This window comes from Lottia gigantea, assembly GCF_000327385.1.
Source record: "Lottia gigantea unplaced genomic scaffold LOTGIsca_12, whole genome shotgun sequence".
NCBI classification, from domain to species: Eukaryota; Metazoa; Mollusca; class Gastropoda; family Lottiidae; genus Lottia; species Lottia gigantea.
The window spans coordinates 1,347,352-1,370,405 of record NW_008707225.1 but is presented as its reverse complement, the minus strand read 5'-3'; the positions used below and the strand labels follow the sequence as shown (position 1 = coordinate 1,370,405).

General features: G+C 33.5%; 4 protein-coding genes across 4 annotated transcripts in view; 1 reads left to right on the top strand and 3 right to left on the bottom strand.

The window, feature by feature from the left end:
* Window positions 1-5,616, bottom strand: part of LOTGIDRAFT_212357 (hypothetical protein) — an 8,543-nt gene extending 2,927 nt beyond the window's left edge. The window contains exons 1-6 of the mRNA XM_009048082.1: window positions 5,256-5,616; window positions 1,725-1,858; window positions 1,238-1,298; window positions 992-1,087; window positions 666-719; window positions 206-314 (exon numbers count right to left, since the gene is read on the bottom strand). Of these exons, the coding sequence (XP_009046330.1) occupies window positions 206-314; window positions 666-719; window positions 992-1,087; window positions 1,238-1,298; window positions 1,725-1,858; window positions 5,256-5,414 (613 nt within the window). The 5' untranslated portion in view covers window positions 5,415-5,616. The remainder of the gene's footprint in view (window positions 1-205; window positions 315-665; window positions 720-991; window positions 1,088-1,237; window positions 1,299-1,724; window positions 1,859-5,255) is intronic.
* Window positions 5,617-10,199: 4,583 nt separating this feature from the next.
* On the top strand, window positions 10,200-10,982 carry LOTGIDRAFT_110886 (hypothetical protein; the record flags this gene model as incomplete). The annotated part of the gene is made up of 2 exons (XM_009048081.1): window positions 10,200-10,349; window positions 10,734-10,982. 2 exons carry the CDS (start codon window positions 10,200-10,202, stop codon window positions 10,980-10,982), a joined length of 399 nt encoding a protein of 132 aa, XP_009046329.1.
* A 1,379-nt stretch (window positions 10,983-12,361) lies between these two features.
* LOTGIDRAFT_156809 (hypothetical protein) lies at window positions 12,362-13,919 on the bottom strand (the record flags this gene model as incomplete). The annotated part of the gene is made up of 5 exons (XM_009048080.1): window positions 12,362-12,784; window positions 13,010-13,071; window positions 13,284-13,391; window positions 13,624-13,731; window positions 13,826-13,919. 5 exons carry the CDS (start codon window positions 13,917-13,919, stop codon window positions 12,362-12,364), a joined length of 795 nt encoding a protein of 264 aa, XP_009046328.1.
* Window positions 13,920-17,804: 3,885 nt separating this feature from the next.
* LOTGIDRAFT_212354 (hypothetical protein) lies at window positions 17,805-22,828 on the bottom strand (the record flags this gene model as incomplete). Its single annotated transcript, XM_009048079.1, has 7 exons — window positions 17,805-19,294; window positions 19,451-19,522; window positions 19,773-19,874; window positions 20,605-20,754; window positions 22,006-22,133; window positions 22,311-22,451; window positions 22,705-22,828. 7 exons carry the CDS (start codon window positions 22,826-22,828, stop codon window positions 19,088-19,090), a joined length of 924 nt encoding a protein of 307 aa, XP_009046327.1. The 3' UTR covers window positions 17,805-19,087.
* Window positions 22,829-23,054: the final 226 nt, after the last annotated feature.

The window sequence follows — 23,054 nt, the reverse complement described above, 5'->3', positions numbered from 1 at the left end:
GTCTGAAATATAACAGGTAATAAACAATCTACACACTTAAGGTGCAAAATTATAAAATTAGAAATTTATTTTCATATTCTTTATAATGAGGAAGAAACAGTACAAAGGAAGCTTCTTATTATACAAAGAAAACATTACAATATCAATACACAACATAATAAGCATACTGAATAATGAATTAGATAGTTTCCATTACTATTCTTACCTGTAATTTTTGCTGGTGAATATAATAATAGAAACTCATGTTTATTGATACAACCCGGACAGATCATCTCTTCATAATCTGATGGTAGTGTATCTTTAATTCCCAGATGCTTAAAAAAAATATCATTAATATGAAATAAAAAGATTCAGGGATCCCAGTATGAAACAAGGAAAAATAGAGGAAGGGAAAAGATCAGCTGAGGGTCAAGGGGACCTGAGGCTCCCATTTGGGGTACAGGGGAGATTTTACCGATACTTTGGGGGTCATTTCATAAATATAGAAATCTCCATAGATCTCTCAAAACAAACTTTTATTTGCTTTTATTCCAATATAAATAGAAATACCACTGGCCAGAACAGCACTATACCGTACTGGTACTAAAAGTATATATTCATTTGCAAAACAGAAAATTTGCAACAAATGCATATTGAAATCTGTGTAAATTATAAAGGTGAGTTACCCTTCCATGATACCAATCTTCACATAATGAGCACTGTATCATTTCATCTTCTGTCTAGAAATTACAAATTATACAAAATAAGCAAAAGATGTGATCTATCATTACAGAAAAGCTTGGTATTTGCATATTATCATAGACTTATTAAATGAGATCATAAGATAAAATTTTCTGTGCCATATTTCTTACATTTCTAGTTTTATTAAAGCCAAACTTGTTCTGATTGTTGATGCCCTAGACCCACTAGTAAAAGCTTGATTGAATAATTGATGAAACAAAATTTAGATCATATGGATGGAAACAGTTAAAAATTATTAAACAAAACAAACCTCATCCTCTGGATCTGGGTAGGGACGTTCACATGAACAATATAAACCTTTAAAATTCTGATTATATTTATTTCTACTATTGTTTCCCCCTTTGCTCTAAATTAAAAAAAAAAACAAGATAAGTTTTGCTGTCACATAGAGCAGGAAAATATAACTTTTGAAAATAGACTATAGACATATCTTTCTTTTTGATTTCTTGGAGACATAATAACGATGAACTTAGATGAATCAATTTCATACACTTACATTATTCAATTTACATTCAAAATCTGAAAACTTTTCATTTCCGCAATCACATCTAAAATACCTGATAAAAGAAACATAACAAATTAATATATTTACAGCACATAAATGGAATTTGGGCTTAACAGTATTATTTTCTTTGATGTTTTAATCCTATGAAGGCTAAGCAATAAAAATCAAAAATATAATAAACCCTGAAGATAAAAACTTGAAGAGTATAGTATGAAATTGCTGTGTTTGATCACCTGGGAACAGTCACCATAGATAATTAAGTGGATGATAGTGCTACCATTAAGGTAAAAAGGATTAAAACTAAAGTTTTCTCATTTCCAATTGACAAAAACCACAAAGGAAAAAAAAAACATGAATCTCATGGAATTTACAATTATTACTTTCACAATTTTGGAAAACTGGAGTTTGATCACTAAATTATTGGTTTTTATATCAAAACTTCCATATCACACCAACACTGACATTCTAATTTACCAACCTCTTTGTATACAATTCATACAAATCATGGCCCTCATGACATTCATAACTACATGCCAAACAGATACCAGCTATCTGGCCTGAAGATGCTGCACAAGTTGAACAAGCATAAAGTGCCTGTCTTGGAATATAGCCCTGAAAAAAAGTAAAAGTGTTTCAGTAATTAATTATTCAATAATATTTGTAAACCTTTGCTGTGGCACATAAGATGTGTAGTTGCCACAGGACAAAGCCTGAGACGTTCAATAACGGATAGATTATTTTAACCAGTACTCAGAGTAAGCCCTGTTGAGGAAACTGTTACAAAGCAGTTTCTACAAAGGGAGTCTTGCTTTATATTGGACATTTCTATCTATTATTTCCCATGCAATGGCTCTTTGAGCCAGTACTCAGTGCCAGTAGTCATACATGAATCATAGAAGTACAGCGTGAAGCGCCATTTGACAATAAATAATAATATTGTGATCAATGTGAGTTTCATTACTTAACATTACGGCCGAGGATATTCGCCACCCGGGTGGCAAACAATTATTCGCTACCCTCATTTTTTATTTGCCACCCGTTTTTAAAACTTTAATTTCTCTAGAGACTGACATTATTAGCTGTGAAGGCTATAGCGTTACATGCATTATAATGTTTTTTCATGTTCATTAGAAACGCTTTTTTGCAATTCCTTTCAGAAAAATGTACGAAAATAATTGATAATCGCTGTCCCATTGGATGGCTATCTATAGTCAACCGGTGTAAAGTCAATTTGGCGATCACTTTTTTGAGTCACTTCTATGTAATTTAGTCTCGATATTCATGTCACCTACAAACCTCACGTGGCTCTGCATTTGTTTTTTTTTAAGCCCGGAAGCGTTTTTTCTTGACATTTCCTGGCAAATTTAAGGATTTTTTATATAGTGTGTGGGAGATCCCACCCTTTGAAGATTTTTAGAATCGGATTCCAAAAACGCGAATTCCTGACATTCCCTATTAGTTTAAGAAAGCTGGAACAAAAGCTGAGGGTGGTAAAAAAGACCTTAGGGTGGTTAACAAGAATTGTCGGTGGTACACAAGAATTGTGAGTGGTAAACAAATATTGGGGTGGTATACAAGATGTGAGGGTGGTGAACAAGAGCTGGAAGTGGTAAACAAAAACTGCGGGTGGTGAACAGGAACGGAGGGTGGTAAACTAGACCTACGAGTGGTAAACAAAGACCGAGGGTGGTAAACAAGAGCTGAAGGCAGAAAGGTTTTTGGGTAGTAAACGGGAGCTGGGCTAATCAATAACATCTAGGGTGGTTAACAGCAACAAGAGCATTGGCTGGTGAACAAGAGCTTAAGGTGGTTAACAAAAGTTGAGGTTGGCAAACAAGAACTGCGAGTGGTAAACAAGTATTGGGGGTGGTAAACAAGAGCTGAGGGTGGTCAACAAGAGCTTGAAGTGGTAAACAAGATCTGCAGGTGGTAAACAGGAACGAGGGTTGTGAACAAGAGCTGAGGGTGGTAAACAAATGTAGGTTGGTAAACAAGAATTGTGACTGTTAAACTAGACCTACGAGTGGTAAACAACAGCTAGGGTGGTAAAAATAACCCAGGGTGGTGAACAATAGCTGAGGATGGTAAACAACAACTAAGTAGGTGAACAAGAGCTTAGGGTGGCAAACAAGAGCTAAGGGTGGTGAACAACAGCTATGTTAATGAAACAAGAGCTAAGTGTGGTCAACAAGTATTAAGGGTGGTGAACAAGTATTAAGGGTGGTAAACAAGTATTAAGGGTGGTAAACAACAGCTAGGTTAATGAAACAAGAGCTGAGAGTGGTAAACAATCAATTATTCAGGGTGGTAAACAACAGCTAGGTTAATTGAAAACAACTAGGTTGGTAACAAAGAGTTGGGGTGGTAAACAAGAACTGTGGGTGATATACAAGAACTGGTGGTGTTGAACGATAGCTAGGGTGGTAAACAAGAGCTGAGGGTGTTAGGGAGGTAAACATCAACTAGGTAGGTGAACAAGAGCTGTGGGTGGTGAACAGGAGCTGAGGGTGGTGAACAACAGCTAGGATGGTGAACAAGAGTTGAGGGTGGTAAACAACAACTAGGTAGGTGAGCAAGAGCTTAAGGTGGTTAACAATTTTAGGTGTTACACAACTATTGTAGTGGCACCCAAGACCTGGGTGTGTTGAACAAGAGTTTAGGGTGGCAAAAAGAATTGTGGGTGGTAAACTAGAGTTGAGGGAGGCTAACAAGAACCGAGGGTAGGTGAACAAGAGCTGAATGCAGAAAACACGATTTGAAGTGGTAAACAGGAGCTGGGTTAATGAACAACAACTAGGGTGGTAACCAAGAGCTGAGAGTGGTAAACAAGTATTGTGAGTGGTAAACAAGTATTGAGGGTGGTGAACAACAGCTGGGGTGGGAAACAACAGCTAGGTTAATGAAAAACAACTAGGGTGGTAACAAAAAGTTGTGGGTGGTAAACAAGAACTAAAGGTGGTATACAAGAACTGATGGCGGTGAACAACAGCTAGGGTGGTGAACAAGAGCTGAGGGTGGTAACCAAGAACACAGGGTTATTATCACCCGTACACATTACTTACCACCCGTCAGTATGGTTTATTACCGTACGCCTTATTATCACCCGTAAACATTACATACCACCCGTCAGTATTGTGTATTATCGTACGCCTTATTACCATCCTTACACATTACTGACCATCCTTCAGTATGGTTTATTATCGTACGCCTTATTACCATCCGTCAGTATTGTGTATTATCGTACGCCTTATTATCACCCGTACACATTACTTACCACCGGTCAGTATTGTGTATTATCGTACGCCTTATTACAACCCTTACGCAATACTTACCACCCGTCATCTTTGGATTTTTCGACTCGATTTCCCCTCGTCGGTGTTTGGGATCAGAAGGGCTTGGAAAATGCATCTAGGATAAATGTGACACAATTTGGACATGCGCCTGCTATGTCTATTTTTTACTATTTACACATCTTCATCAACCTTTTTTTTTACTAACGTAAAGATCCCTCGACAGTTGGAAATCGAAAATAAGAGTAGGCTAATGTCGCTGTCCTGACAAAATTTCCCTCATTGCACACTGCATGGCGTTTGCCCATCCTCAGTAGCCCATACAGGTGCAGAAAAGTAGGACGTAAAATTTTATTTTATTTCATTTTTTTTCTACGGATTTCTTATACAAACGTATGATGCTAAATTTCATAGCAACACTAACAGGGCCTTTTGGGATGTATGCTAATTTGGTGTAAACAAAATGGAGGAATTTCTACTTTCGTTTCATTGCAAGAAATTAAATTTATATTAACACGGTCTTGTCTGAACCTGACAAAATCCATTAAAAATTACTCAGAGTCAATATGTCACTGAAAGAAACAGTTATATCAAAAAGGCTGACATTTTATGAATTTTTAGAGATTTTTCTGCCACCCGGATGGCGAATAGTCAAATTAATGGACGTGGACTATTCGCCACCCGGGTGGCGAATATCCACGGCCTAACATTACCGGTACCTGATCATAAGTGCAATTCTTATCATCACTTGCACCAAGTACAGCTGCGGCATCTGCTTTCAATCTGTTTTCTTCCTCTAAAATTTCTACCATGGAGACGCCTTCGGCATCATTAATCTGAATTTCTGGCACATTTTCTGTCTTCTTCAGTTCCGACATGTTTGTTTACTTTCAAGATATCTATGGAGAAGTCATTTGCAATAGAAACTGGGCATTGATTTTTTTTATTTACATTATGAAACCATTACACTATCAAACAGATACTTTATCATATATACTAGAATATGTAATATATTTACATTGTTCGAAAATTCAATTCAACAAGCGATTTCGTTTCTAGCATACCATTTCAACAATGAATACTCCAAATCTCCAGTTGCACGCGCGGGAAAAGGGAGTCCACTCTCATATAAACATCAGACAACAATAATATTATCATTGATTTGCTTGTCTTGCCATATCAACTTTTCAGATAGGCCTACAAACAAACATCTAACCAGCTTACGATATAAATTACAACTGGCCACTATTTTTGTATGACTGCAGCTTGGTAACATGGTTAGGGCTGTTGATCTCTTGGATGTAGCTGGATCTACCACAGATAATTAAAGTTAATCGCTAATTATTGAATAGATAATTACCGAGTTACTTCAACTCTCTTAGTAGAACTTTCTGTATTTATAACTCATACTTAACGAATTTTAATCAAACGTAAATATGTCCATATGTCCATCAATATTTTTCACAATTTCAGCTCCATGCCTGAAGAACTTTCCAGTGATGTCTTGAAAAACACTATTGCAAATTGTCCGTGCAACAAACTGAAAGGTTATTGATATGCTGTTTCATTCATGAGAAATACACACACACACATAATTCATATAACTAGATAAATATACATAAGAAAAATAAACCCCTTTGTGATCTACCGCTCTATAAATCAAACAATAGAACCCTAGAAGTTATAATTGGATTTTTTTTTAGATTAGATAAAAATTCAGAAGGTGCACATCTTATGATTAACGAGACTAAAAGGTCTTCTGTAATCACGACAACCATTTATGTTTTCTTAATTAGGTGTATATTCTTTATGTAGATACAAAAAGTGTATTCTTGCACATACCATAAAAAAAAACTCTTTTGGCCTACCCCAGACCGCATTAAACAATAGGCCTACCAATTTAACTTACCTCTAATCTAAAATGTAATTATAACAGTCTTACTATTGGTCTAAAATATAAATATAGCACCAATTTACCATAGATCTCAAATGTAATTTTGCCTATCGGGTTGTGACACGATAGCATTAATTTACCATTGATCTTATATGTAATTATGCCATTTGTATTGTAATATGATAGCATTCATTTATTGATCTCAAATGTAAATGTGCCACTTGGATTGTGAAACGATAAAATTAATTGAGCCTACCATTGATCGCAAATGTCATTATGTCACTTGTACTGTAAGACGATAGCATACTGGCAAAACATAAAACCCCCAAAACATTACACCAAAAAATCAGATGGCATGTATTAAATTGACAAAATTAACAATATAGTTTTAAGAATCCGTGTCCGGAAAACCCTGACTAGCCTATAAGAATTCTTGATTTTATTGGTCTCGCCCATATTCATGAAGTTAATTTTGTGTTTTTGATGCCGACGGCATCGCTAAATATATGAACTTCCACGAACATAGGCCTAACTTAATCGACATATGAAGCTGGTACCATCGAGAAATACCAGGCTTCTACCGCTTTTGGAAAATAAGCTCCTACCTACTCTTGGTCATGCTCAAAAAATCTATATGCACATTGTGCTGAACACAACTGTGGATATAAAAAAGTAAGCTGAAGTGCCTAGCCTGGTCGTTTACTTTTATCTGAAGAAGAAACTCACCAATCAGTAAAACTTGTCATTTTGTTCAAATAAATTACTCTTTTTAATTTAAATCAATGAAATTTGGTATCCATTTTATTTCAAGATTTGATTAATAAAATAAGCTATTACATCTTCATATAAAATTATACGTAAAAATCTATTTCGAATATTTCCATCAACGTCTAATTATCAATTGGAAGCCAAACAATATTACAATATCTTATAGAATTCTAAAGGAAAAAAATCAACATACCATTCAGAATGTAACGTCTTAAAACTATCCTTTTTGCTTATAAGACGTAATTTATACCTTCGTGCATGCTGCATGACGGTTACACAGAAAATGATATTTCAATTTATCACTGTCCAATTTATAGGATTGAAGAACCAAAAAATGATGATAATTCGTGGATTTTCTTACAAAAGGCGTTGATGATTTATTGTAGAATTTCTTTAACTCGGATGAAACTCTTTGTTAAAGAATACTTTTCTTCTAAAATCACGATTCTTATTTAAGATATTTTTAAATGATAACATATAGCTTTAATTATGAATTTTTTTTTTAAACAAAACTTGAAATGTAATAAGATCAATACATTTATTAAATAAATTCATTGAGAACAACAAAATCGTGGCCAAGAGATTACAGGCTATTAAAGAGCAGAAATGACTGAGGCATTAACTTAATCTTCTCTTGAAAAAATCAAAACTGTTATTTTTCAGATTTTATGAAATTAAATTGAAGCATTAAGAAATTAAACGTAATTTGGGAGATAAGAACTCAAAGAGACCAGATGTTTAGATCCTCTAATTCATTTTTGTAGCATTGTTCCTTTTCAAAACCATCAGTTTTTCTATTGGTTAGTTTCAGTGATTCTGATTTTGGTAATAATAACATTTAAAAAAGTGTATATAATATTTTCTAACACGGTTCTCTAGTCGTCATAGACAGCATGAGGGCATTGAGCCTACGATGAAACTTTGAAACTGAACCCCTATTTCGACCATAATAACATAGGCCTACAATATGGCCCCCTTTTTAGACCCTGTTTACGTCTCTGTTCTACGATATTCTGTGGTAAACAGAAAGTTTTTTTAATAAAATCCATTTTTATACGCCCACGCGAAAACACGGATATACCAAGGCCTATATTGCCATCATCCATTGTAATTGTAAGTCACATAATATTACAAACTTTGTCTTATACCTTGACCGCAATAGTCACCTTTCATGTACCATGGAATGTTTATTCGATTGAGGCCTCTGATAAGCTGTATTCCTTTACGTAGAAATTACAATCCAATCAATTGTCTGTATTTACAAAAGAATGGCTATTGCAATCAAGATATAAGAACAAGTTTGTAATAAAATGGCATTGCGAAGATGTCACCCAGATTGAATTGGAAATTAGATTATGTGTTTATATATCACAAGTGTTTCGATATTTTATTCATTTGTTAAATAGTGATTTTTCTGATCGTTGCAATTGGCAGTTTGTTAACTTGAAAAGCTAAGTTATTTAAGCATCTAAATAACCCAGACCACATAATTTTAATATAGCCTATTCTAAAACAGGAATAGACTCTGATAAGTAGACCCATTTTTTTTGATTATACCATTTAGAACTTGCATATTAATGAAATGTCTTGCTCATCACATATTTTCTAGATGTAAAATATTTGTATATTACCGACATCGGAAATTAAAGTGATGGTAGATATATTTATAAGTAGCCTATTACTTAGTTATTAGGCCCATCAACAAGTATGACAAGGCTACTGATACTAGTAAATATGACGGTCCGATGGCTGATAGTCTAAGTTATAACTTTCGTCAAATAATCAATTTGAACCTAATTTGAGCATGATAGCTTTAAGTGTATGTCCAAATTTGAAGATATTGATAATAACAGTTTATGAAAAGGTTATTATTAAAAGGTTAGTGGTAGGCCTAAGATTTTTATAGGTTAACAGTCTATTTGAATCTGGCAAATGATACACTATTGATTGAAACTAGGTGCAATGTGTCAATTGCACATTGTAGAACCAAGGGATAGTATACGTAAGCCTATTGACTCCACTATTGTATTAGGTCAGTAGATGTAAGCTACTGGGTAACAGTTCTGGTATATAAGCACGTGATTTCTGTTGTGATATTTCTATTATATTGGTAACGTGACACACTATGAATAAATTGAATAAAAGTTTTCGGTTGAAAAATTGAAAGAAACAAGTGCTTGTGACAAAATATGAGACCATGACAAAGTCTATTTAGATGAGTGGGACAAAATGAAAATGGATGACAAGTTAACGATTTGGGTTAAAGGTTGTCGGAAACTTGAGAAAGTGACAAAATCTGAACAAAAGTCGATGACAAAATCTGAGCAAGATACAAGGGCAAATACTTAACAAAAGACAAGGAAAATTTTTTAACAAGAGACAAGGACAACATCTCAACAACAGACAAGGGAAAAATGAACAAAAGATAGGAACACATTCTAAACAAGAGATTAGGGGAAGAGGGGAAAAGATCAGGGTAAAAAGTTGTCAGACAATGACAAATTCTTATCAAAGGACAAAGACAGAATCAAAAAAAGTGACAAAATCTGACCATGAGACAAGGACAAAATCTGAATAGAGAATAAGATCTGGGTGAAAAATTGTCAGAGACAAAATATGAGCAAAGGACAAGAGAATAACCTAAACTAAAAATAGACAAGGACAAAACTTAGACAGTAAAAAGTTGTTAGACTGGACAAAAAAATCTGAGCAAGAGACAGCGACAAAATCTTGACAAAAGAAAAGGACAAAATGAGCAAAAGATAGGGACAGACACACATAAACAAGAGACTGGGACAATCTGAACAAGGAACATGATTAGATGAATGTGGATACACAGAAAGAATTATTGAATTAAGGAGCTCGGTAGAATTTCATCATGAAACAAAGAAAAATAATAGCCAAATAAAGAAAAGCAGTTAGCGTTAGCTATATGATAGAATTATAGAGATATTTTTCTATATAAACAGTACCGGTATGTTGTTTTCAGATGAGTTCATTAATGTGTTATCCTTTAAGACTACAGCCTGAACAAGAAATAAGAACATGTTTATTAGAACATATCAAGACACACCATCTTAAAGCAGCTTTTATTCTTACTTGCGTTGGCAGTGTTACACAAGCCACCATTAGATTAGCTAATGCAGATGAGGTAAGGTGAATTTCATAGTGTTTTAGTACTTTTTGGTATCTATGGTAAAGAAAACATTACCCATATTGTAATTTACCACTGGCACCCTTAATGTTTTTGAACAGATTTTTTGCAAGAAGGCATTGTTAAACATTGTCCGAAGCCATCATTTAGTGTACACTCGAACCTAACTCTATATGAGACTTGTTCAATTACCTGCAGGTCCAAATCCTAGCATAGGTTGAGAATTGGAATTTTCAACCCTTTTTCCATAAGCATGAAGGCCAACATGGAAAAAGCATAACTTAGGATGTCAGCTATAAAATTTATACACAAACATAATTTTTCTTCACAGAATGTCAGCATTAGTCAATTTCTATTTTAATTTAACTTGATCCGTTGCAGATAATTGATATAAAAGGACCATTTGAGATAGTTTCATTGGTTGGAACATTAAGTGGTGGAGATGGTGGTCATCTACACATTTCACTGAGTGATGTTGAAGGCAAGGTGATTGGTGGTCATGTTATTGGGAATCTTATAGTGCACACCACAGCTGAAATACTAATTGGTGAATGTAAACATACAGAATTTAATAGAGAAATGGACAGTCAAACTGGTTATGATGAACTGGTGGTTAAATCTAGATCATAATCTTTATTTTTGTAATCTTGGATTAACTGCTGTCAAAATCATTTCAAATAATAGCCTGTTTAAAATATGCATCTTGAAATTTGAGACTAAGTTCACATAGCCTGGAACAGAAGTCAAAGTGACAAAATCATTTGCTATATTCATACCAGATGTGAAATTCATTGCAATGATTACATGTATTGTTTCCTAATCAATCGCATTAACCTATGAGATCTTTAATTGGTCCTTTGTTTTCTTAATCATTTTAACAACTTGCAATAGTTAAAAGAATCTTTCTCCAAATGGTGTTTCTTGCAATGATTCAACAGGAGAAATTGTTAGCCACAATAATTTTATCTCATGTTAAGAAAAGAAAAGTTTAGGAGGGGATAGCTTTAATTACTCATTAATAAAATAATTGCAACTAGTAATCTAGTAATCTCATAAATATCTACAAATAAGATTTCTATCAAATAAATATGTTGGATCTCTTTTACAAAAATCAGCAGATATATGCAAAGTTCAATTTGTTAGATTATAAATAATAATACAATAAAAAACAAATATTTATTAGCTTATATTTTTAAATATGAATATTGGAATTGACCATAACAGAAATATTGAGGAAAGACATATAATTCAAGGAAATTATAATCATACTTTGCAACAATGATAAACAAAGCACATTTTACAAACTGACCTATAAGACACGTGTATAGTCAAACAAATAATTTTATGATAATTATTATGTAGTAATTAACACAATGTAAGTCTGCATAGTTAGGGTATTTATCCTACCCAAAAATAAAGTGAACTGCCCATGATTATGTTTTGAATCAGACCTGGATGAGCAAAAATATCTTTGCTAGACTATAAATATTGCTGGAATGTAGTATCTCTAATGTGGAGTCAGGCAACATTAACAAGTCTACAAAATTTGCAAATCATAAGGATGGTACTTAGTTTTCTACTAAAATAATGTATGTGTATTGTATCCTGAGTGCTACTAACATAGTAGTATAATAATTGCCAAATATATTCAAAGGCTTAAAGGGATTGTGGTTCTTGCAATTCCACTAAAACATGTTAGTTTTAGTGGAATTGCAAGAACCATAGAATGAAATTGGAATGGTGCATATTAATGCTATCAGTGTCCCTGATACACATAAAAAATTTACAAAACCTGTTAACAATCCTCTTTAATTGGCTATCAGCCTAGTCCATATTGTCATGTGTTTCAGTGCTTGCCCGATGAAATGGCCTGACTGGATACCGGAAACCTGGCTTTGTTTGACTTGACAATTGGATCACAATTTGGATTGGTGTATGTCACTTTTCTAATGGTTACCATAATATAAAATAATGGGGAATTCACCATAATAAAACAATCAAATTCTAAACTAATCAGAACTACTGCTATCTGAAGCTGTATTTTCAGACACATTTTCTTCACTATCTAAAGATTGACGAAATAATTCAGCTTCTTTCTTTAATTTATTAATTTCTTTCTGTAAGAGAAGATTTTTCTTTAATAAATGTCCAGTTTGTATTGCTATGGGTAAAAGTCCTGAGTCACGTAGAGCCTTGGCCGTACGATTAAAACGTTTTTGTTTTCTTTGTTCATCTTCACCAGAAGAAAGTCTATTGAATTTAATAGGAGCACTACTTTGAAGCTTTAGTTGATGATTTGTGGATGATTGTATACTATTAGACTGCTGGTCTGTACTCAGTTTAACACAGTTATTGCTTTCTAGTTGTTTAATTTCAGTAGTTGTTATGGACTCATTCTCTTGCTGATTGTTTGAAGTACCTGTTTGAAATTCCTGAAATAATCAAGAACTGACTGTAATATGAATGAAATACATTACTATATGAGTGATACATTGAGAATGAAATACATAAGGCAGATCCTTTTGTAATTTGAAGATTGGTTAGGAAATGTATAGATATTTGGAAGGCTAGTTTAGATCTCTGCACATAAGTAATTTCAGAATAGAGATAATATTGATGGAGGTCGAATTGAAAGTGAATAACATGTTTCATTTTACCTCCTCTACCGTCGCTTTATACTCTGTATATCTTTCAGCAGCTACATCATCACTATCGGTATCTTAAAAAGAATTAACTGATGTCATTGGTGGAAAATTATCAAATTTATTGAGAAAATTTTATCTTTTTAATTTAACTATACAATATCTTTTTGAGAAAACCTCTTGAATTCTGACATTAGTTTTACTTGAATGACCTATTAATTCATAACATGAATTCGCAACCAAATACCTTTGCACTTAATAAAATTAAACGTGATAGGGGCCTACATACCTTGAATGGAAGGAGAATGTAGGAAATGTGATGTAGATGGGATGGTTGAGACCTGAAAACTATCTTTACTATTACTACTACTATAACCACTCTCACTTATCACAGAGTCTGGAAAAAATAAGGATTAATTTGTAGAGATGGACAATTGAAACTACTCTCACTGTCATTTCATGGCTTGGGCCAATAATCAAATAGGATAGTCAGGGTTCATAAGTACAGATATTCGAGTATTTCTTGAATTTCATAAGCTTTCTCTTTTTATAATGATATACAGAACAGAGAGAGTAAGCTAGTCAAATTCCTTTTGAAATGAATTTGTATTAGTTAAAGTGGTGCCTACCTACATCATAATCTAGCCATATATTTATGGAATCACTGGCATCATAGATATTTAAAAGAAAATGTAAATAAACTATAACTGTAAGTGCCTCAATTTCACATACATAGACTACAAAACATTTTGAATACACTTCATGCAAAAATACTGTACCAAACAGCATATTTGTGATTAGTTGATATACTAATTACACTTTGTTCTTTACCTGGTTTTCTGGGAATATATTTTTGCATTTTCTGGTGTTTCCATTTCGAAGATAACCTGTCATCATCTTCATGGATACCTGAATATGTTGTCATTTTTATATTCAAACTTGTTGCATGACCTAAAACACAAATTTCATAATCTGTTATTTGTCCCATGTGTCAGTTGTGATTGAAGTTAGGAAAATTCAGATATTAGTAAATGAAAATTACATATCCTCATATAGTCAACTTGTTAGCAGTAGGCCTACTATAAAAGGCAGCTCATCCTGATTGAGGTCTTAAATAAAATGAATGGAGTTTTATGTCCTACTGCAAAGGTCTTCAATAATATTTCAAATATATACATCTTCTGTTTCAATAAAATTTTTTAGCTAAATATAGTAAATAAGAAATACACATAGATTTGTAAATCAAATCCTTCGGACATTGCATTAGATTAGATGCCCATTAGCAATAATATGACATTATGCTCATTGATACCCTAATGAACGACAATTTACCTAGTCTCCCCATAAGCCTGTAACTGGACAATAAACAAGCGAAGTTCAACATGACAAAACCTACATAACATACCGATAGCATTTATTTCACTGAATAAATTAAATAACTAACTGCTCACACTTTTTCCTCTTTATTGGATTCCGAAAGAAAACCTTTTACTACGTCGATGTATCTGCGTGAATATTCATGTCATTTGCCACATAGTTATAAAATTAACACATCTATGATTTGCCATTACGATCTAAGTCACGTGATTTATATAGGTCAAAATCGTGACAGGTGTAGGGGAAAGTTCGGATCGTTGGTACGTGCTGCAAATAAATTAATTATGCTCAGAGGGGAAATGGTTTCAAGACCTAGATGAAATGCCAATTAACTGTCTTACTCAAAGAAATGCACTACATAGGTCTACATCTCAAGAATTGTAATGGCACACCGAAGCAGTACTGAAGGTGAATGCAGGCAGGGCCTAGACCTAAAATGCAAATTGACAATGTTGTTAAATATTGATTATTGCAAGCCACATTAAAGCATACCCAGCATTGCCTTAACAACCATATTTCAATACATCCAGGTCATTGACATTAGATGGCAATTTTCTACAGTCTACAATCAGAACAGTAGGTTAATAATATTAGTAGTGTGCACAAAAAATGGCATTTATCTCAGGTTTCTAATTAGCTTATTTAGTTGCCTCAATTTACAATTACTAGAAACAAAAGATGTAAACAAATATAATGAGGCATACTAGGCAACTGTACTTGGATGAACCTTGTTTTCATGCCTTGACTTTGGCGTAACAGGTACGGAGGCCTCTTTTGCGATTCTTTTTTTATTAGAGAATTAACAACTCTAGACATTATAGACATATTTACAAGCTATAATGTTGAAAAAGTAAAATCATATCGATCCTAATTTAATCGTTAAATTTTATTGTCTCCTTTTGATCAGAAGTCTTTTATAATGAAGGTAGTTAAAAATTCTTCTATATGAAAACCTTAATTCCTCATCATATGAACTTTTTGTTCACGAGTTGACTCGGCAAATATTGTAGACGAGTTAACTTTTGTGGACGAGTTAACTTTTGTAGACAAGTTAACCAACGAAATTTTGTCAACGAGTTGACATGTTGACAACAGAGACTACAGCTTTCAACTGATTTTAATGAAATTTGGTGTGATCATTTATATTGATGAGATTGTGTACAAGTTTTAACTTGATGATTTTCGATGAACGGTTTTAGAGTTATTTCCCTTGAGTTTTTTTGCCTTGATTAGAGCTATGTGATTTAATAATTTGTTGTATTTGGATTATTGATATTGATTTTAAAAAAAAATTGTGGAATTACTCAGCATAAATAAATATAAACTAGTGTCCAAAAGAAACGATACCACCTGTTTGCAACGACATAAAAGAAAAACTAAACAATGCAGAAGTTTAGGAGTGGTGTTATGCTTTTGAGAAATCCTTTCACAACATCTGTACAAAAATTTCATTTCAATAAAATCTGTTCAACCAATATGACAAGCCTTTAAAGATGGGTGGGGTCGAAAAAAGAACATTTCGTTAGAGCACTGATCACAGAAACATCGGGAAATGTCACACCACGTCACAAAGTCAAGTCAGTAGCGGGTATGTCCACCGTGAGCATCAATACATGCCAGAACACGCCTACGGACTGATGCCGTCAAACGTCTGATGACGTTGGGAGTGATGCGTTGCCATTCCTCGAGGAGACATCGTTCCAAGTCCTGGACGTTGACTGGAGGCACACGGCGACGTCGGATTTGCCGATCGATGTGGTCCCATAAGTGCTCGATGGGATTCATGTCCGGTGAACATGCGGGCCATGGCAAAACCTGTACGTTGGTGTTGGCAAGGAAGTTCTGTCTCAATCTTGCTGTGTGTGGCCTTGCATTGTCATGTTGGAAAAGGAGTCCACGAGGCTGTTGCTGAATAAAGGGCACCACAACAGGCCGTAGGATGTCATCAATATAACGCTGTGCATTCAGGTTTCCACGACAAGCCTCGTTTTGACGTCACCGCATATGCCACCCCAAACCATTAACCCTCCACCTCCAAACGGCCGGACCTGTTGGATACAGTTAGGCGCCAAACGTTCACCAAATCGTCGGTATACAAGCTGCCGTCCATCGTTTTTGAAGATGAGGAATCTGCTCTCATCAGAGAACATAACACGTGCCCAGTCCCGCTGTTACCAACGTCGAACTCGCCTGGCCCAGATCAGTCTGTTGTTCCGGTGTCGAGGCGTCAGGAGCGGTCCGCGGTAGGGATGACGTGGCCGGATACCATACTGCCGTGATCTCCTGTAGACGGTCTGTCGACTGATCATGTGTCCCAGTGCTGTAGCCGCCGTGGACGTCGCTGTTAAGGTGCGGTTCCTCAGGTGTAATACCCGGATGTAACGATCTTCACGGGGCGTGGTTACTCGTGGTCTTCCACTCCTGGGCCTGTCTGACGTCTGACCTGTCTGACGTAACCGCTGCATCAACCTGGTGATAGTGATGCGTGCGCAGCCCAACCTTTTGGCGACGTCGACGTGTGTCGCTCCTTGTTGGACCATTCCAACGGCTCTCTCTCTTTCTCTCGATGGCTGTCAAACGTGGCATATCTTGTGTTCTTTTTGTTGCTGTGATATCAACGTGTCTGATTAGCCGTTTTATACAGTTTTTATGCACGTGCAGAACATGCTAGAGAGGGAAATGTCACTTTCACGAAATTTACGTTTTTTCCCGGAAGTGATCACGTGTTCCCGGTATTTTTATCGACTATGCTATGTTTGGGATGTGCAATACGAATTGGCATGTTTTCATATTAGACAATTCACTTAGTAAAAAACAATTTTGAAAATAAGTTGGTATCGTTTCTTTTGGACACTAGTTTATATAATTGAACTAATAAAATTTCTTCAATATGAGAAATTCTTACTTTAGTCACTAAAGACTGTTTTATCATTTCTGACAGCTGCCAGTGGGCGTATGTTACCTTGCCACGCAGGCTGTCTTTAAAGAGATAATGTCAACATTCATAACCCAAAATTAAAAAAAAAACAATCTAGGCCTATAATTATCGTTTCCTAGTGTTTCAAGTTTTGATATTGAAATGGCTTAAGTAAATGAAGTAATACAATGCTGACAAATGATAAAATGAAATTAATGCGGTCCGATTTTGTCCTGTCCATGGAATTGCAGTCTTTCTTTGAGACTTTGCTATTCTTTCGTTCAGCTCCATAATATATATAGAAAGATGAACAGTATGCACATTTACTATTTCAATTAATGGGAGGTAACAATGTTTCTGAACACACTGGTAAGACTACAGTTAACTATTTTCCATGATATTTCCAACAACAGTTCACACTCATTATTTTCTTCTATTGGCAAAAAATCAGGGACAGTCTTTATTGTGATAGGGTTATCGGCATGTGACCACAAAACTATAAAATCAAGACACTTGGAAATCATAGTAGAAATTTATTGAACATTCAGAAATATATTATATGTTGAATGAAACACAGTTAGAAGTAGAAATTGTTCTAATGTACAGAAACAAAGCCATTAGGCTAATATATATTTAACAAGTAGTTGTTGTAAAGAAAATAAGATCCTATTAAGCACTACACAAGGCTGTTTTCATTTTTATGAAAATTGTATAAACTAAAATGGAAGCCATCTTTTGATGAAATGTGGAGATTTAAGGCAATGAGATTCAGAACACATAAAAAACCTGACATTCCTTAAGATAACTACCCTGATACATGGTTGAATTGTAAAAAATTTAATCTGTGTCCAGCAAAAAGCCTGGTCAGATGAATTATTTTGGAATATGACATGAATGAGCATCAAGGTTAGGCCTTCAAGATAGATACAATGTCATTTAGAAACTTCAAGGCATAATAGAGGTCTTTTAGCCTTAACATGCATGTATATTAGGGATAATTGATGATTCTGTTATTTCAAATTTCGATTTAGTGTAAATCAGAATCAGATTAAAACAAAAATCAGATATCCCTTTCAACAACCTCTTGCAATCTGGTAACAATGACTTACATCACAGTTGATGCTCATTGTAGTATATATAAGTTTATGATCAACAACCTTCCTTCATAATGATATAGCTCAATATATGTGATAAAATGGTAATGTGAATGAAATATTAGCTCTAATGATAATAATAGATAATTGAACATTATAATTATAATATAGCCATTAGCACATTTTCAGCAATGAGCTTACTAATAATGATAATCAATATTATGTAAAGGACAAATCTATTAACTTTGAATTTACAACATGAATGTCAATATGCCAGATTCAGTGGAGTCTAACTTTGCATGAAAGTATTCTTGAGGTAGACTGTTGAAACAACTCAACTTATTTTGTATTATTATAGCTGAATTCTAGTCTGCACTATTTTAGTGTATTTGCTAAAAATTGAATTTGAACGTTACATAGTTCATTAATTCACAAAAATGGGTAAAAATGAAATACATAGAAATAATATTAAGTTTTTCTTAGACATGGAGGAATAGATGAAAAATAGCACTTTATCCAATAAAAAACTGTCATGGACACATGTACTTCAATGAATGAAACCTTGTTTATTGAGTAGTGTTTATCTTTCACTGGTCAACAATTTATTCACCACTTCATTCAAATTGACCTTCAACATAGAATGAACTTATCACATCACAACCTGTTCAAACAGATGTCAATCAACATTCAAACATCACAATTAAATCACAATTCATTTTCGATCTCTTCTAATATTGACACTAGGTTATCCAGTCCTGTTAGATAACCATCCTCGTGATTGCCTTCAATCCATTCTGATCTATGATCGATAGTTATATTAGAAGGTATGGATTCTGTTTTACCAAAGTCTATTACCCACACACTTGCGTTACCAGATTCATCATGAACAAATAATAACGAGCTTCCAATCACCTGTAATATAAAAGAAATGTCTCTGAAACCCAGTAAAATATAACAGCAAAACTTAACAAAAGATATGTTCCAATGTCACTCAAAAATAAGCTTGGTAATGAAAAGTAAGACGAAAAGCTGGTAGTGCAAACAAACATGAAATCCACATATTCTTACCTCATGTCTTTTAAAAAATTCGGAAGATTCTTGTGTTATTCTTATTGCTCTCAACCTTTGTATATATTTGGTCTGAAATAAAAACAAAAATACTGATAAACTTGCTTTGGTGTTTTTTCTAGATTGTTCATCAAAATTTTGATCAAGTCTGCATTTCAAATCTAGCTGTGCTGATGATGAATTCAACTCTGTAGAATAAGTTGACAAATGCATAAGATGGTTACTTGTGTACAAAGACATTAGTACTGAGTGAAAGATGTCAGGGGAAAATATTTCCTTTTGAGTATGTCAAAAAGATCAGTCTACTTTCAAGACAACTTACAAGCATATCTGTATTATCACCAATAAAACTTATTAATGTATCTTTCACTTTATTTCTGGTTTTTGTCTTTTTAAAATCTTTACTGGAAGCCCCATCACTTTTCTATAATACATATAAAAAAATACATTATATATATATGTCTGTTTCAGGCTGTATCAAATCATAACTTTTAATTTGAGGTGGTGAATTAATTCAGCAATGATGTCGGAGTAAAACTTGTCTAATTATCATTTTTATTATAATTATTATTTTTTTAATTTCTACTTGTTTTATAGAACAGTGCTAAGTGGACTTTCTAAAACTTCATTTTGAGCAATGCAAAAATATCTAAATAGGCTCTACATCTATATTTCTTTGAATTCTTTTTTTTTCAAAAACTAGATATTAGAGATTTTGTTTTCAAGTCATTCCGCACAAAGTTTGTAGGTAAACATTGTGTGACATAAGCCAATCCTGTTTGTGTATAACACATATTACAGTAAAACACATATAAAACTACAACACATTATACTAAACTACACATTACAGATAAAATAAGAATGGTTTTGACAATCATGAAAATCTAATTATATATTTCAATGTCAAGCCTTTCATTCTAGTACAAACAAAGATGACAAATTCAAGGTGATCAGATTCGTAATTACCCAAGTAGAAACTTCTTGCAGAGAGAAAAATATAAGTTTTCTGGCTGTATCCAGTACATTATGATTATGAGACAATACAATCTAGCCAATGGGATGAAACTCTCATCAAACATAGAATAATGTAATCTCACATAACAATCCTCTTAATAAGTGTCTTAGGTAAGATTAAATTCTTTTTGTAATCTTACCTTAACACCTTCAATTCTAAATGCTAAGTTAACTGAGGAACTCATTTCATCTCTCCATTGCATATACCTAGGCTTTGTAACAGCTTTTTGCTGGTGTTCTTCTTCAGTAGGGGCATTGGGATCAACTTCTATCATTTTCTGATACATATCCTACAATTCGTATGGTATCAACTGATAAAACAGGGTTTCCACAGGCCACATAATTGATTTAACTTGACAGATAAGTGTTTGTGTAACCAAGATGTCATAAAATTGTATCATAATTGGTATCACCATCATTTTAACAGTCATTTTGCTTTTGAAAATTATGTTGGGTTTTTGGACACACAAAACAAGGCATAAATGGTTTATTTTGACTCAAGTTTCATTATCTTAAGCCTCATTATTGACTTTTGGTCTTTTATCATCTTATCTTTCTACCAATGTTATCATAATAGACCTTAGTCAGGGATTTAGATATTATACTTTTAAATTACCTTGCCTCTTGAAGCACAGTTCCTTAAATATTATTTTAAGTGTGTCAACAACATTGTAAGTTGCTATTTCTTATTATTCTTTTTAACTTCGTTTTTAAAATCAGTTACCGTAAATAAATATAAACAGATTTTAAGATTAAGTAAATGTAATTCTAGCAGTGTGTTGTAATAATTATAATGAAATATGACTGACTAACATCATGATTATTAGAGTAAATAATCAGAGCAAGGTGGGGTAAGGATATACAGGTCAATCCCTTTAGGACATTTTCAAACGTAATTAATTTCTCATTCTTCTTACACGGTTATTTACAGATGTCAATATGAAGAGACTCATGTTTAATATTGAAATATACTACTATAAATACATCCTCTGTTACACATATCTAAAAGCTTGACGTCAAAAAGGGTCAATGGGTCATATTGTGGCTTAAAGATTGTGTTATCAATGCTCGAATGCGTGAAATATCCTATGTAAATATTATATTTCATCAAGATATTAATGTCAAACTAAGCCAATATTTAGATAGCAATATATAACATCAAAATAAAAGCCATTTAAAAATGTCACTTGTTCAGTCAAAACCTGTTATGATATAGCTGTGTCAATGAAAATTTGATATTTTGCCAAACCTGGACATTTAATATAGATATAGTTCAGATTATGTCAGACAAATATTAGTTGAGTTGACCCTATCAGATCTTATATCACAAAATATTGACCTGTCAGTCAAATTATCATAAGCAATAAAATAAATTTTTAGCTTCCAAATATCATCAAAAATACTTAGATATCTAATGTTTCTAGGTAGACAGGATTTTACAATTCCATTCTTCCATTTCTCTGGCAAACAATTAAATTCTTCTTTCTTTCCATTCATCTGGGAATTATCATTAAGTAGTAGAAATGCAATTTCTCAATTACCTTTCTTAAACTAGGATTTTTTCTGGCTTTACTCAATTCTTCTTCTAGATACGTTCTAACTCCCATCTTAATATCCATCACACACGGCGAGTTGAATTCACATAATAAATCTTGTAATTGTAGATACACTGTACAGATGGTTAAGGAGTCAATGAAAACATTTTAACTGCATCAATTACTGTGAGGAAAAAGCTATGTGATCTGAGCATGCACAAGATAAATGCAAATAAATTTTTCTTATTCAATTATATTAGCTGAAGTTTCTCTTAGATGTCTAGTTGATGTTATATTGATAAAAAGGATACTCTCTCCCATATGCTCAACATCACCTCTATATTCAGGAACATAGGGACGTAATATATCCTCCATTACTTTTTTAAAACAGTTCTGTTCTCTCTTGTCTAATTTCTTTAATACTGAACCTGCATCACCTGCTTGAAAATTACCTGTAATATTAAAAATATATTATAAGTTAGAGATATGGATGGTTGAAAGGTAACAAGTTACTATTCAACAGAAGGCAGTGGTACAGAGTTGAAGCAGTGTTCACTATTATAAATTAGAGAAATTTTGGAAATTTCTGCTTTCTGGAACAGACCCCAGTTTTTCTCTTGTTGAACAGAAGACAAAAACATCTTGATTTCTGATTTCCAAGCAATTGCATGGTAGTTGGTAACTTTAAAATAATAATAAGATTACCTTGATGACCTGCTAATTGTATCCATGGATACCTATTCTTTTTAAACACCTGAACAAAGGGAGACCATCTTATAATACTACGAATTTTCTTCCATGAACTTTGCTGAAAATAGAAAGGTTTCATTTAAAAATTGACAGAATTGATGACAATATCATGCCTGATTTCACATTGAAATAGTATTTTAAAATATGCAAATACAATAAAAAGATTTAAATACTGCTTTTACCCAAATTTTAAGGGATTTAAAAAATTCTATTTCAATTTTCACAACCATAATGGAAATGATTTATTTATATCATTGAAAATAAGTTTCTGTCAACCTATTGAACTGGTTGAATTATCAAATCCA